Below are 15111 nucleotides of genomic sequence, written 5' to 3' on the forward strand. Positions count from 1 at the left end.
TTGTGCTTGACTGTCTTGATCAGTGTCATGGACTTGAATGTATAGGCTGGGCACATGGACCACCTGCCACTCCATTCATCTCCTGTGGGATGCAGTTTGCACCCAGGGAAGAAGAGGATACAGACGTCCCCCATCATTTTGTCAGTTTTCATCTATCCAGTGCATGGTTAAAGACTTTTTCAGACTTGATTACTTGTGATTACCTGCTCTAATAGACAGCAGCAGTAGACAGGGCTATCAGTATCGATTTCTGTAAATGTCTAGGTGTATTTTAACCTTTTATCATGGTGCTCGCAGATTATCAAATTTGCTTCTGTTTGTCTTGATGCAATTTGCAGCAAGAAATGAGCATTGTCTTTGACCCGATTAATACATTTCTCCAGGTTCATGGATCCAAAGGAGGCTCGAATATGTTAGGTGGTCTGAAGCAAATGGTAAAGGAAGGAGGCATCCGGTCCCTGTGGCGAGGAAATGGAGTGAATGTCATCAAAATTGCCCCTGAGACGGCGATGAAATTTTATGCATATGAGCAGGTAATAGAATTAATTCCGGATTATTTATGGTTGCTTCCACCTATCATTTGAAATACTTGAAACAAATTATGTACCACGGCTTTGTAGCCATTATGTGCCAACTATAGTATTGCTAGCCTGATATGGCAAAGGGGTTATTTGGGCCTTGTCTGATCACTGCGCTAAATTGCAATTGTAACCTCTGGACCCCCCATTTTATGACCACAGACTAACTGATTATTACAGTAATATGGCATACTGTTATAAATATCAAAGACTGACTGTCACTTCCAAACAGAAAACAGGTGTACAGGAGCAAGCTAAGAGTAGCCACCTACATATAGAACTAACAAATTAAAGCTGCACTCTAGCGCTATAGCATGAAAACATGAGATATATCAAATTGGAATTGCATTGCTGCTCTAGAAAATAGATTAAAATGAAGATACTTATCACATAAATTGGCCAATTCATGTACGCCCAACAGCCAGCGACAAGGCAGTCCTCTTTGTTGGCAACCTCTTTGCTGTGAACAGATGGCTACTCTTAGCTTGTTCACACCTGTTTTCTGTTTGGAAGTGATAGTGTTTGTACTGTATCCATAGGCTCTCTGACTGGGCACGCCACCCATCAGCCTATGGTGGTTTAAATCACAGCAGAATCCTATCTACTAAAGATGATCGAGTATACTGGTTGCTCGGGTTTTCCTGAGCACACTCTGGTGACTTCCAAGTATTTATGACTGCTCAAAGATTTATTTTTCATCGCGGCAGCTGAATGATTTACAGCTATTAGCCAGCTTGATTACATGTGGGGATTCCCTAGCAACCAGGCAACCCCCACATGTACTCAGGCTGGCTACTAGCTGTAAATCATTCAGCTGCTGCAATGAAAACTAAATCTCCGAGCACTAACAAATACTCGGAGGTCACCCGAGCGTGCTTGGGAAATCTCGAGCAAAGAGTACACTCGCTCATCACTACTATCTACCCATAGAATTGTGGGCTAGCAGCCCAGGAAAGGTATCATATTTGGTTAGCTTCCCAGCAAAGAGGAACCTAGCCTAATATGGTGGTTAGTTGCTCATTTCTTGATGACGGAGCGTCATCTACACCATCAGAATGCCCATCCTGGTGCTTAGTTGCTCTCAAGAGCGTCATCTACACCATCAGAATGCCCATCCCAGTGCTTAGTTGCCCATTTCTCCAATGACTGGGTGTCATCTACACGATCAGAATGCCCATCCTAGTGCTTAGTTGCCCATTTCTCCAATGACGGGGTGTCATCTACACAATCAGAATGCCCATCCTAGTGCTTAGTTGCCCATTTCTCCAATGACGGGGTGTCATCTACACAATCAGAATGCCCATCCTAGTGCTTAGTTGCCCATTTCTTGATGACTGAGCGTCATCTACACCATCAGATTGTCCATCCTGGTACATAGTTGCCCATTTCTCCCAATGACTGTGCGTCCTATACACCAGCTTCATGCTATGACCAATGCATTGCCCGGACTTGGCCGGACCACACTGTCTGTCATAGTCTTAGATGGCACTGCATGCAGGTACAGCTCAATAGAGAACTCTTTCTTTTCTCTTGGCACAATACCAACCAAGCCAGTTTTACTAAATGAATCAGTGTGTATATTTTACAACATGATTTTATTCTTTTATACTAATCTTTCTAGAACTATAGGTAACAGACGTGGGTAAAAATGTTTGCAATCAGATATTAAGGGTGCAGATCATCTTCTATGTTGGTCTTGTTTCACCTCTTCTTCTCCAGTTTTTGCGATAAATTACAGACTGCCAGTGCAGTTGTAGATTCATACTAGCTGAACAGGTTGAAGACCACCGTGTTATGGGTTGGGTTGGTCAAAGTACTGACACATGTATGACCACTTTAGTTTTCTGAGGAGCTTTTTATCACTTTGTATTTGGTGAAGGTGATCACAATACGTTTCTTTAGTGGTGATTTCTATGAATCTGGCGTCATATTTGCTATTGTTTCCCTTCCTTCTCCATGTTTGTCCAGCAATCTGAAACACCTGCTTGGCCCCCCGATGCTGAATTAAGAGAATTTTATAGCATATATTTCTTTGAACTTGTAGATGAAATGCACACTAGAATGAAAAGTGGCGTGACCAGCTGGTGAGCCATATGCTTACTGTCTCTGGGCTATGTAATTTCTGTAAAATTAACTTTCTACAATGTATGACTTGCAATTCCAAGTCAAGAGGATGCCTCTTGAGAAATTCCAAAATGTCATGTTTTATTTTTTCTTCCAGTACAAGAAGATCTTCAGCTCCCGCAGTGGCAAGTTGGGCACAGCAGAGCGATTTATTGCTGGGTCTCTGGCTGGAGCCACAGCGCAGACTTCAATATATCCTATGGAGGTTCTGAAATCTCTTCTTATTCTAGAGTATTGTATATGTACTCATTCAGACCAGTTAGAAAAGTATTTACCCCCTTTCTCCCTGATGATAAATACATTGTCTTGATCTGCAAATCTAAAAACCTATCCAGACACAATCAAGGATGCGACTGATGTCAAATGTTGTACATCTATGCCAACGGCTATGCAATCAATAATTTGTTTTGAATTGTTCCTACAATTAACCAAAATTGGAAATTTCCTGCCTAAAGAGATTCAGGATTTTTTTTTTAAATGGTTACAAAGCAGGGAATTTAAAAAAAAATATCCAAACCTTATTCTACTCTCCTGGTAAATCCCTTGCTGCTCCAGCACCACCACCCTGGTGGTCCTGCTTGTGTTTGAGCTGGTGTCCTGTACTGATGATTTACTGTCAACATACATGTGAACCCCAATAACTGTCCGCAGTGGTGACATTAGCATGGCCAGCACATGACTGCTGAGGCTGGTGATTGCTGGTGTCCTGTGCATCTAGTCAGCATGTCACCACTGCGTGACTGGTCACAAAAAATGGAGGGATGTGGAGCAACAATTAATTTACTGGAGGACTAGAAATGTTATCTTTATTTTACTGCATTTTTTACTTTGTGGCCACTTCAAAATCTATAATATAACGCTGGGAGCGTCACTCTGTCCGAAGCCTTTATAGACTGCGCAAGCGCAAGCGCCGGCGCAGTCTGGGCCTCACAGAGTGACGCTCCCAGGAGATTGCGGTATGCGTAAACACTGAACGCATACCGCGATCTCCACCGGAGAGTCAGGGACACGCCAGGAGGGTAAGTATATTCACCTGTCTCCCGTTCCAGCGCTGCGTGCGGCTCCGTCTCCCGGGTCCTCTGCTGTGACGTTCCCAGTTCAGAGGGCGCGATGACGCGCTTAATGCGCGCCGGCACCGCCCTCTGACTGAACAGTCACAGCCAGAGGAGCCGGAAGATGGCGGCACGCAGCGCTGGAACGGGACAGACAGGTGAGTATAGCAAGTGCTGGGGGCCTGAGCTAGCGGTGACTCCGGCACCTGACCCCCACAGCGCGCCGGTGTCCCCGCCTGCTCAGGCCCCCAGCACTCGGCGCCCAGCGACGATAGGTGAGTATGGTATTTTTTTTTTTTTTTATATATATATTTGGCAGCAGCATACGGGGCATATATAATGGAGCATCTTATGGGGGGCATATAATACAATGGTGGCGCAGGATGGGAGCAGCACATGACAGAACGGGGGCGCAGGATGGGAGCAGCACATGACAGAACAGGGGCGCAGGATGGGAGCAGCACATGACAGAATGGGGGCGCAAGATGGGAGCATCACATGACAGAACGGGGGCACAGGATGGCAGCAGCACATGACAGAATGGGGGCACAGGATGGGAGCAGCACATGACAGAACAGGGGCGCAGGATGGCAGCAGCACATGACAGAACGGGGGCGCAGGATGGGAGCAGCACATGACAGAACAGGGGCGCAGGATGGGAGCATCACATGACAGAACAGGGGCACAGAATGGGAGCAGCACATGACAGAACGGGGGCGCAGGATGGCAGCAGCACATGACAGAACGGGCACAGGATGGGAGCAGCACATGACAGAACGGGGGCGCAGGATGGGAGCAGCACATGACAGAACGGGGGCGCAGGATGGCAGCAGCACATGACAGAACAGGGGCGCAGGATGGCAGCAGCACATGACAGAACAGGGGCGCAGGATGGCAGCAGCACATGACAGAACGGGCGCAGGATGGCAGCAGCACATGACAAAACGGGCACAGGATGGGAGCAGCACACGACAGAACGGGGGCGCAGGATGGGAGCAGCACATGACAGAACGGGGGCGCAGGATGGCAGCAGCACATGACAGAACGGGTGCAGGATGGGAGCAGCACATGACAGAACGGGGGCGCAGGATGGGAGCAGCACATGACAGAACGGGGGCGCAGGATGGCAGCAGCACATGACAGAACAGGGGCGCAGGATGGCAGCAGCACATGACAGAACGGGCGCAGGATGGGAGCAGCACATGAAAGAACGGGGGCACAGGATGGGAGCAGCACATGACAGAACGGGGGCACAGGATGGGAGCAGCACATGACAGGATGGGAGCAGCAAATGACAGAATGGAGGCGCAGGATGGGTGCAGAACATGTCAGAATGGAGGCGCAGGATGGGTACAGCACATGTCACAATGGGGGCGCAGGATGGGAGCAGCACATGACAGAATGGGGGCACAGGATGGGTGCAACACATGACAGGATGGGGACGCAGGATGGAGCAGCACATGTCAGAATGGGGGTGCAGGATGGGAGCAGCACACGTCAGGATGAGGACGCAGGATGGAGCAGCACATACCAGGATGGAGACCATATACCAATATAGATGCTAGCCACCCGGGCGTAGAACGGGTTCAATAGCTAGTATATATATATATATATAATGGATAACCCCTCTAAGGAAGTGGTCCAATACCTAAAATATCCTGTGTAAATCCAGAGCACTAATCCCTATATGTTTTTTACTTCAGTTCCTGTGCTGTTTTTTGTGAGAGGATTCTCAAACGAGGCATCATTAGGAAGCTGGAGCTGCACTCACTTCACCACAGCGTCTGTCACCCCTTCTGGAACAGTATGTCATCAGGGGACAGCATTGTGGTCACTTACCACAGTTTCTTTCATCACCTCTCTCTGAATGTGGGAGAAATGTCTTACGATGAAACCAGACACCATTGGGGAGCATTGATAGAAGCAGGGTGAGTGACACCAGCGCCGCCCCACAGCTTCTACATCACTCTCAAGTAAATCATCTTCAAGGGGAGCGCTGGTGTAACTCACTTTTATTTTTTTTTATTATCACTGCCCCTTGATGTTGCCTCCTTTCACAGTAAGAAGCTGTGTTGGCAGGGACTGCAGACAAGCAGAGTTCCGGTGCATTGGTCACATCACTCAAAGATTACATCTCTGCCAAGGATTTGGGATATCTTCAGTGGGCGGCAATGAAAGAAACTGTGGTAAGTGACCACAGAGCCATCCCTTCATGACATCCCGCTCCAGACTGAGTGACAGACGCTGCATGGAAGTGTGTGCAACCCTAGCCTCCAGAGGATGCCTTGTTACTTCACCAAGTGAAGTTAAAAAAAAATATTTTTTTTTTTACTTCGCTTGGATTAGCTGTATAGACAGAAGTGTATGGTATTCTGAATTAAAGCGAATTACAAAATTGATTCGAGTGTAAAAATAGACAGGGCTAAATTCCAGCTCTGCAGGGTCTTGATTAGGTACACCTGCAGGGTTTTTGCTAAGAACCAGGAACTAGCTTCATGAAGTGGCAGTCTCCTGAGAGAGTGGCAGTCTGCTGGATGTTGAGCAGTGTTGAGTGTGCTACTGGTGAGTGACCAGCCAAAATGTGAGCTGTAGCTGAGAGAGAGAGACTTGCCAGGGTTTCTCTCTGAATGGAGACTGCGCTAAGCAGTCTGTTTGTGAGAGTTGCAGAGAACCGTGTGGAAGTTACAGTCTGTTCAGTGTGAACTGTGACTGGAGTTGAATATTTGTTTGGCGCTGGAAACTTATGGAGCCCTGGCCAAAGGGGATACCGCAACTGGTGGGATCGTGCTTCTTCTGTGTATGAAGTCTGTTCCGGGAGAAATGACTTTATCTGTTTGGGTGAGCCCACACTTAATTTTGTAATCATGATTAAATGCACAGGATGTGTGCAGAGAACTACAAGTAACAGTGGTTTCTATGGACAGTAGATGTTTTGTTTGACCGAGGTGAGGCTAGCTCAGCCGTGTAAGAGTTGCCAGGGTCTGTTCTATTTAGTAGCACCTGGACAAGGCTAGGGATATATGTTTCAGTTTGTTTTGGTTCTGGTCAACCTGTGGAAAGCAATTAAAAATGCACGAGTTTGGACCCAAACTACATTGCCTGTGTGAACGTTACCTAGTGCCTACCAGAAAGAGTGAACCTCTACAATATTTATTAAGATATTAGTCAACTCCTTTAATCCTTTATCAATACAGGACATACTGGTACGTCCTTTGCTGGCTCCCTGACTTTGATGCGGGCTCGCATGCCAAACCCGCTTCTTTCCTGGCAGATGATGGCTGTGTTATTCAGTCATCATCTGTCTCTAACATCTCTGCTCCACCCACGCCTGTTAACCTGTTAAATGCTGCTGGCCATCCCTGATGGCAGCATTTAACCCTCGCCATCAGGAGGGTGCAACATTCTATGCTATCATGGGCCTGCCGATGGGATTATCGCCAGGTTTTGATGGGATGCCATGGCAGCCAAGATTCTGTTGAAGACCTCTGTGCCGGTCATTACAGTACTCATGTGAAAACCTATGAAAAAAATATACAATTTTTAAATCACCCCCTTTTCATCTGTTAAAAATTAAAATATACACATATTTGGTATTACAGCCAGAATTGTTGGTTTTTGGATGCACCAACAAAAAGAAATGTAATAACAGGCGATTAAAACATTATACCTACCCCAAAGTGATATAAATAAAACATTAAATTTGGGGTGCAAAAAGAAAAAAAACAAACCCTCATACATGTCCATACCTGAAAATTGAAAATATTACAGCTCTCAGAAAATGGCGACACAAGCGAAATGTATTTATTTAAATTTTTTTTTTTTCTACAAATTACTGACTTTTTTTTTTCATCAGTTAAATAAACTATAAAGTACCGTATACATGTTGATATCTGCGTAATTGTACTGACTTGTAGGATTATATTGCTGGGCCATTTTTACTATCATAAACGCTGTAAATAAATTAAAAAAAATCCAAAAAACAATTGCAGAATGGCGCTTTTTTCCGCTTTCTCGCCTTATTTGAATTTTTTTTTCCCTCTTTCCAGTACATCAACTGATAAAAAAAGATGAGATCATTTAAAAGTACATCTCTTCTCCCACAAAAAACAAACCCTCCTATGGCTATATAGACAGAAAAATAAAAAAGCTATGGCTGTTGGAATAAGGGGAGGAAAAATGTAAGCGCAAAAATGCAAAATTGCCCGGTCGGAACGGGGTTAATTTGTATTAACGATTCATAATAGTTTTTTGGTAAAATAGAAATTGAAATTCCTATTTCCATGTCTTTTACATCAAAATCTATTGCATATATTAAAATACAATCTAGACTAAGAGCCTAACAGCAGAGGATGTCTTGTATAATAATGCTCGCTATTGTCTTGTGCTGGGTTCTAGGTTATGAAGACGCGCTTGGCTGTAGCAAGGACCGGACAGTACACTGGGATGTTTGACTGTGCGAAACAGATCCTGAGAAAAGAAGGGGTGCGGGCCTTCTATAAGGGATATATACCCAACATACTGGGGATCATTCCTTATGCTGGCATTGACCTCGCCATCTATGAGGTGATCTTTTCACTTTTTTTTTTATATACAATCACATTGTTACTAATTGTTCTGACGTTCCCGTGACCATGGTGTTTTCGCTCTTACATTACTCCCACTGCTCCTCTAAGTATTATTATTATTATATTTTTAATCCATGCAGTTCCAGAGATATGATCCTCTTTATTTAGATTTTTTTTTTTATAAACTTTACAAGGGGGTGTGGTTTGCAAGATTGATGGGGCGTGTCTTTAGGCCGCTTTTCATTATTACCCATCGCTTCCTTAATAAAGACCATCAAAATGAGCACTGCGTAAAAAGACCCACATCTCTGAAACCATATGACGGATTAAAAAAATAGAAAAAAATCTAAATAAAAACTGAATATTCAGGGGAAGTAGTAAGGGTAAAATAAAACAAAAATTGGTCACTTTTGATTTGGTGACACTCGTTATATAATGAATATTTAGCTATTGCAAAGCACTTTTTTTTGTTCTATTTCCAACAAGTACATAATATTGAGTCATTCCAATATTACCCAGCATTTGTAAGTTTTGGCCACTTTAAGGCTTTGGGCACACGGCCATAAGCGAGAATTTTGCTGATTTTACAGGCGGTGATCTGGTTCTGTCCTTGGCAATAAATACTGACTCTGCACTGAGCTGTGATATAGCCGCATGCACACAGCATGAAATCGAGCATTACTGCAGCTTCCTACCATTAAGAGAAATGACTGTCCATGAGACTTGTTGTGTTTGATAGATGGTAACAGTTTGGACATTTCCTTCTCCTCTGGCAGACCCTAAAGAATGCTTGGCTACAGAAATATGCAACAGACTCTGCCAACCCAGGGGTGCTGGTCCTCCTAGGCTGTGGCACAGCTTCCAGTACCTGTGGCCAACTGGCTAGTTATCCATTAGCCCTCATCAGAACTAGAATGCAAGCGCAAGGTAAGCGGCCACAAGCTCGTCCATTGTGCAAGAAATCAAAGTCAAGTTTAACTGTACAAAAATGATTTCCCTACTGTGTATGTGTGGGTATATGTACATAGACATCCAAATAATAAACATAACGACTAGAAGTTCTAACCCCCACCCAGCAAAAAAAGAAGAAAAAATAAACCTTTTTTTGTGTGCAAGCAACACATCCATTTGAAATAATCAAATGATTATTTAGTGTGACACGTGGAAAGTATAAAGAAATACAAAAAATCCATAAATAAGAAGTTATTAAAAAAACAAAAAAAAAACACAAATGCTGTGTTAACCCCTTCACTCCCTGGTCATAACTTTTTTTTAATTTTCCGTCAGCCACATGAGGGCTTGTTTTTTTGCTGGATGAGATGTACTTTTTAATGAATCTCTTCATTTTACCATATGCAAATTGTCTCTTCTGAGAAAAAGAGGACTTAAACTCTATAGCGCCACCTGTTGGAAGTAGCGATCCTACAAGTCACAATCAACCCTTTAACGAGTCGTGCAATATGCAAAATATTTCATTTTAAAAACTTTTTTTTTTCTTTACTGTAATAGTCCCCTAGGGAATTTTGAAGCTGCAATTCAGCCATTCACTTGAGTTATAAGTAGCAGTGCATCATCACTACCATGTACTGTATAGTGAAAATCACAATCTCCTATGGACGCCAGGAGGATCGTAATGACAGGCTCCCATCAATCATCCCATGAATACTCCCCATCAGCCGCCGCCTGCTCTCACTGTTATTAGCGGTAGTAAGTGTAGGCTGATGGGAGTAGCAGTCCCATCAGCTGCCGCCTGCTCTTGCGGTTATCAGTTGAATATAACTCTCATTCTCCCCTGTTCGCGCCAATCGCCAGCAGAGCAGGGGAGAATGAGAGCCGACTTCAGCACCCGGCACCGGGGAACAGTGCTAACTGTACTGCTTCCCAGGTGCCGGTACGTATCACACTGAAGACACACGGATTGAACATTTTGTGGCCTGTGTAGCTGTTTAAAAAAAAGGACATATCAGCGTGTTTTGCTCACGGACACACGGTCCTTGGAAACACACTGACATGTGCACTGACCCATTCCCTTGAATGGGTCTACATGTACAGTTAAGTCCATATATATTTGGACAGAGACAACATTTTTCTAATTTTGGTTATAGACATTACCATAATGAATTTTAAACAAAACAATTCAGATGCAGTTGAAGTTCAGACCTTCAGCTTTCATTTGAGGGTATCCACATTAAAATTGGATGAAGGGTTTAGGAGTTTCAGCTCCTTAACATGTGCCACCCTGTTTTTAAAGGGACCAAAAGTAATTGGACAGATTCAATAATTTTAAATAAAATGTTCATTTTTATTACTTGGTTGAAAACCCTTTGTTGGCAATGACTGCCTGAAGTCTTGAACTCATGGACATCACCAGACGCTGTGTTTCCTCCTTTTTGATGCTCTGCCAGGCCTTCACTGCGGTGGTTTTCAGTTGCTGTTTGTTTGTGGGCCTTTCGGTCTGAAGTTTAGTCTTTAACAAGTGAAATGCATGCTCAATTGGGTTGCGATCAGGTGACTGACTTGGCCATTCAAGAATATTCCACTTCTTTGCTTTAATAAACTCCTGGGTTGCTTTGGCTTTATGTTTTGGGTCATTGTCCATCTGTAGTATGAAACGAGGACCAATCAGTTTGGCTGCATTTGGCTGGATCTGAGCACACAGTATGTCTCTGAATACCTCAGAATTCATTCGGCTGCTTCTGTCCTGTGTCACGCCATCAATAAACACTAGTGACCCAGTGCCACCGGCAGCCATGCATGCCCAAGCCATCACACTGCCTCCGCCGTGTTTTACAGATGATGTGGTATGCTTTGGATCATGAGCTGTACCACACCTTCGCCATACTTTTCTATTTCCATCATTCTGGTAGAGGTTGATCTTGGTTTCATATGTCCAAAGCATGTTCTTCCAGAACTGTGCTGGCTTTTTTAGATGTTTTTTAGCAAAGTCCAGTCTAGCCTTTTTATTCTTGATGCTTATGAGTGGCTTGCACCGTGCAGTGAACCCTCTGTATTTACCTTCATGCAGTCTTCTCTTTATGGTAGATTTGGATATTGATACGCCGACCTCCTGGAGAGTGTTGGTCACTTGGTTGGCTGCTGTGAAGGGGTTTCTCTTCACCATGGAGATTATTCTGCGATCATCCACCACTGTTGTTTTCCGTGGCGCCCAGGTCTTTTTGCACTGATGAGTTCACCATACTTTCTTTCTTTCTCAGGATGTACCAAACTGTAGATTTTGCCACTTCTAATATTGTAGCAATTTCTCGGATGTTTTTTTTTCTGTTTTTGCAGCTTAAGGATGGCTTGTTTCACCTGCATGGAGAGCTCCATTGGCCACATGTTTACTTCACAGCAAAACCTTCCAAATGCAAGCACCACACCTCAAATCAACTCCAGGCCTTTTATCTGCTTAATTGAGAATGACATAACGAAGGGATTCCCCACACCTGTACATGAAATAGCCTTGGAGTCAATTGTCCGATTACTTTTGGTCCCTTTAAAAACAGGGTAGCACATGTTAAGGAGCTGAAACTCCTAACCCCTTCATCCAATTTTAATGTGGATACCCTCAAATGAAAGCTGAAAGTCTGAACTTCAACAGCAACTGAATTGTTTTGTTTAAAATTCATTGTGGTAATGTCTATAACCAAGATTATAAAAATGTTGTCTCTGTCCAAATATATATGGACCTAACTGTATAAGTGTCTCGTGTGAAAATTGTCACCACACATACAAAACACACTGACCTCTGAAAGAGCCCTAATAGTGGATGAAAGTCTGATCCTGCACACTGATGAACGGTCCATTTTTTGGTTTTTTTTTCTTTCATGTCCAGATAAAAACTGACATCTGATTGAAGCCTAAGTTGTAGAAATCCTGCTTCTCCATAAGCAAACGATGGGCTGCTATAAGTGGCATCTGCATTTTAATAATAGATTCATAAAGCAATTACAGGAAATTTGATATCCTCAGTGCTTTCTCTATTATTGAATTGCTCCAGCCTCCTGTGGCCGGCACATGGATGTGGTTATTCCTGTCCCCACCATGAAAGACAGAGATGGGACTAACCCTTTAAGTGGTGGCTAACTTACCCCAGGTTTATCTCACAAAAAGTAAAACTCGCTTTTAATTTTTATTGATTGATCAGTACTGATGAAGAAAGAAGTAGATTTCTCTGATAAGACATATTGCAAAGTTTGTAATTTTCATGAGTATAATTTATTTATGAAATAAAAATTTAAACCACAGTTTCTGCTTAAGAAATCTCTACATAAGTTATAGAATTGACATTAAAGTTGAGATTCCTTTTCTAGGTAATGTCTTCTATGAGCGGTGGGATTCTAGAAAGAGACGGTTCTGCTGTGACTGACTTGGTGCAGCAATGTATTACATGTTAGGCTGGGAGATTAATTGAATTACTATGATTAATTCACCATTTGAGGCTGGCACTATTTTGCAATTTTTGATAGAATCAAAAAATCAATTTTAGCTCTGCCCCCTCTCCTACCGGCAGCACTCATCATTGGTGGAGCGGGCACTGTAGGAGGAAGAGGAGAGCTGCTGAGCTCTGTGATTGAGCTCACTGTGAAGCTCGTGGACATAGGAGAGAACTAGTAGGAGGTTGGCTGTGTAGGTCGCATAGACTTCCACCATTATTCCCGTAACAGCCTCAGAAGACATTGAAGAGCCATTTAAGTACTGGGAAAGCAGCAAATAAGTGGTTGGTGCATCTCCCTGCAACTTCTCCTATCAGCTCAGGTTTATCGGAGGTGAAATAGAGCAAACGCCCCACGTGTGCACTGTATACAGACCACCAATTAGTACCAAAAATGTGCTTAAAGTACCTCCAGTTCTTCTTCCCGGCACCCTCACCACCACACCTTTTAATAATGAAATGTCAGATCTGTTCTTCTCTTTTCTGTTTGTAAGAGGGTCAACCTTTTCCTCTCCTCCTGCATCCATTTTGTATTTTGTTCCCTGAGGTACGGTTTACCCCTCCTCACATGTGCCCCCTTCTGTATTTGGGCCATGTGGCTTCTCACCAATGCTCCATGCTTTCCATAAACAGACAATCAGAAACCATCTTTATTGCAGTCAATCACCTCCATCCCTTCTGCCCACTGTGACCAACACCATCCACTCCACCCCCCAAAAAAGCCTTATGACATCAGCATGATCAAAAAGGTACTCCAGCTCTGTGCTGCCTACAAGCGGCTGTGCTAGAAGTTATGCCGCTTTTTGGAATAGATTATCGCGAATTTGTTGGACTGCGTTCGGATACACCTTTCCACTAAACTCCAACCATAAAAAGAAAAAAAAATCAAGTTTAAAATCAAAATTCGTTATTAACTTTGAAAGAAAAAAATAATGATTTTATTTTTTGAAAAATTGCCCATCCCTATTAAAGTCATGGTACCGCTACAGCAATCTTAACTTGTTCTTGGTTCTTTTTCAGCTTCCATAGAGGGTGCGCCTCAGCTAAGCATGGGAGGCCTCTTCCGCAAGATAGTAGCTAAGGAGGGGTTTCTAGGTCTGTACCGAGGAATTGCTCCAAATTTCTTGAAAGTGCTTCCTGCAGTCAGCATCAGCTATGTAGTGTACGAGAAGATGAAGGAGCAGCTTGGGATCTAGAAATATCAAATTGCCAAGATTTCCACTCAGGAACTCCAGTGTGTGTACGTATGTCTGTGCGATTTCCTTGGTGAAGATAAGAATATGAATTCAGCTGCTGCCACATTTCTACATGATGAGAACGTCTGAACCTATTGAGCCATCGCCAGTCAATGTCATGTATGGCAGCTGATATTATTTTGATCTGTCGTTTTCTATTTTTGTGTCAGCCAAATTTACAACAAAAAATGCAAAATTTTGAAACCATAGTTTTTTGTTTTTATATTTTTATTTCTTTAATGGGTTTTATATAGTTGTTTTCTTAACTTTGATAGTTTTATGTTGTGAAACATATATGCATTCTATTATGTTCTAGCTGAAAACAAAATCTCTCGGTTCTTACCAAAGGATATATTTTTCAAAATGTAGAAAAAAAAAATCCTCCTCTTTAAACACCTATGGTAACATCACATCTGTACACTGGCCATCAGAGAGGTTACGGATCCTAGTGAAAAGCGGGGAGCTGGATATATAACTTTATGCCACAAACCGGCTGCCTGCTGCACATGTAGATGAATGGCAACACGACCCTCCTTGTATTATAGTTTGTGGTTGTGAATAAATAACAGCCATATTTCACATTGTGTGTGACAGAAACAGGATATAATGTCAAAATTACTTCTTCATGTTAAAAGGATCCTGTCACATTAATCATGCTTTAATATTTTACTGAAGTGATCATTTTATATAAAAACTGAATAAAGTGATGGGTAGTTTTATAGGAAAAGATGCAGTATGACTTGTCAGAGCTGGTTAGACTCAATGAATGTATGTACTCTCACAAAGGAACACTGCCAAGGAAAGCTGGCAGTCACTGAGTAGGACCAGGACCTCCTGCTGGACTCCTTAAACTCCTAGAAGAAACAGGGATTCTTCGATATTCTTAACTGTGCGGAATCTTTTCTCTTAACACTATATATCATTATTCTCTGTTCCTGCTTCCATAAAATTCTGCTAATAGTTTAGTGTTTTCAGTGTGACAGGTTTGCTTTAAATATACATATAGCTTCTTCAGAGAAGTGGATTGGTACTCCATTGCCACATATTGGAAGTAGTATTCTGAATAATCAATATCGACCCTTTTAAAGTGCCTTGCCACATGACTTCAGGTAAGAAGCCAAA

General features: G+C 43.0%; 1 protein-coding gene across 1 annotated transcript in view; it reads left to right on the plus strand.

Annotated features, from left to right (window-relative positions):
* Positions 1-14198, plus strand: part of SLC25A24 (solute carrier family 25 member 24) — a 36826-nt gene extending 22628 nt beyond the window's left edge. The window contains exons 6-10 of the mRNA XM_069737370.1: positions 384-533; positions 2800-2907; positions 8150-8317; positions 9096-9246; positions 13775-14198. Of these exons, the coding sequence (XP_069593471.1) occupies positions 384-533; positions 2800-2907; positions 8150-8317; positions 9096-9246; positions 13775-13950 (753 nt within the window). The 3' untranslated portion in view covers positions 13951-14198. The remainder of the gene's footprint in view (positions 1-383; positions 534-2799; positions 2908-8149; positions 8318-9095; positions 9247-13774) is intronic.
* Positions 14199-15111: the final 913 nt, after the last annotated feature.

The sequence above is a fragment of the Ranitomeya imitator genome, chromosome 8, assembly GCF_032444005.1.
Source record: "Ranitomeya imitator isolate aRanImi1 chromosome 8, aRanImi1.pri, whole genome shotgun sequence".
In the NCBI taxonomy this organism is placed as follows: domain Eukaryota; kingdom Metazoa; phylum Chordata; class Amphibia; order Anura; family Dendrobatidae; genus Ranitomeya; species Ranitomeya imitator.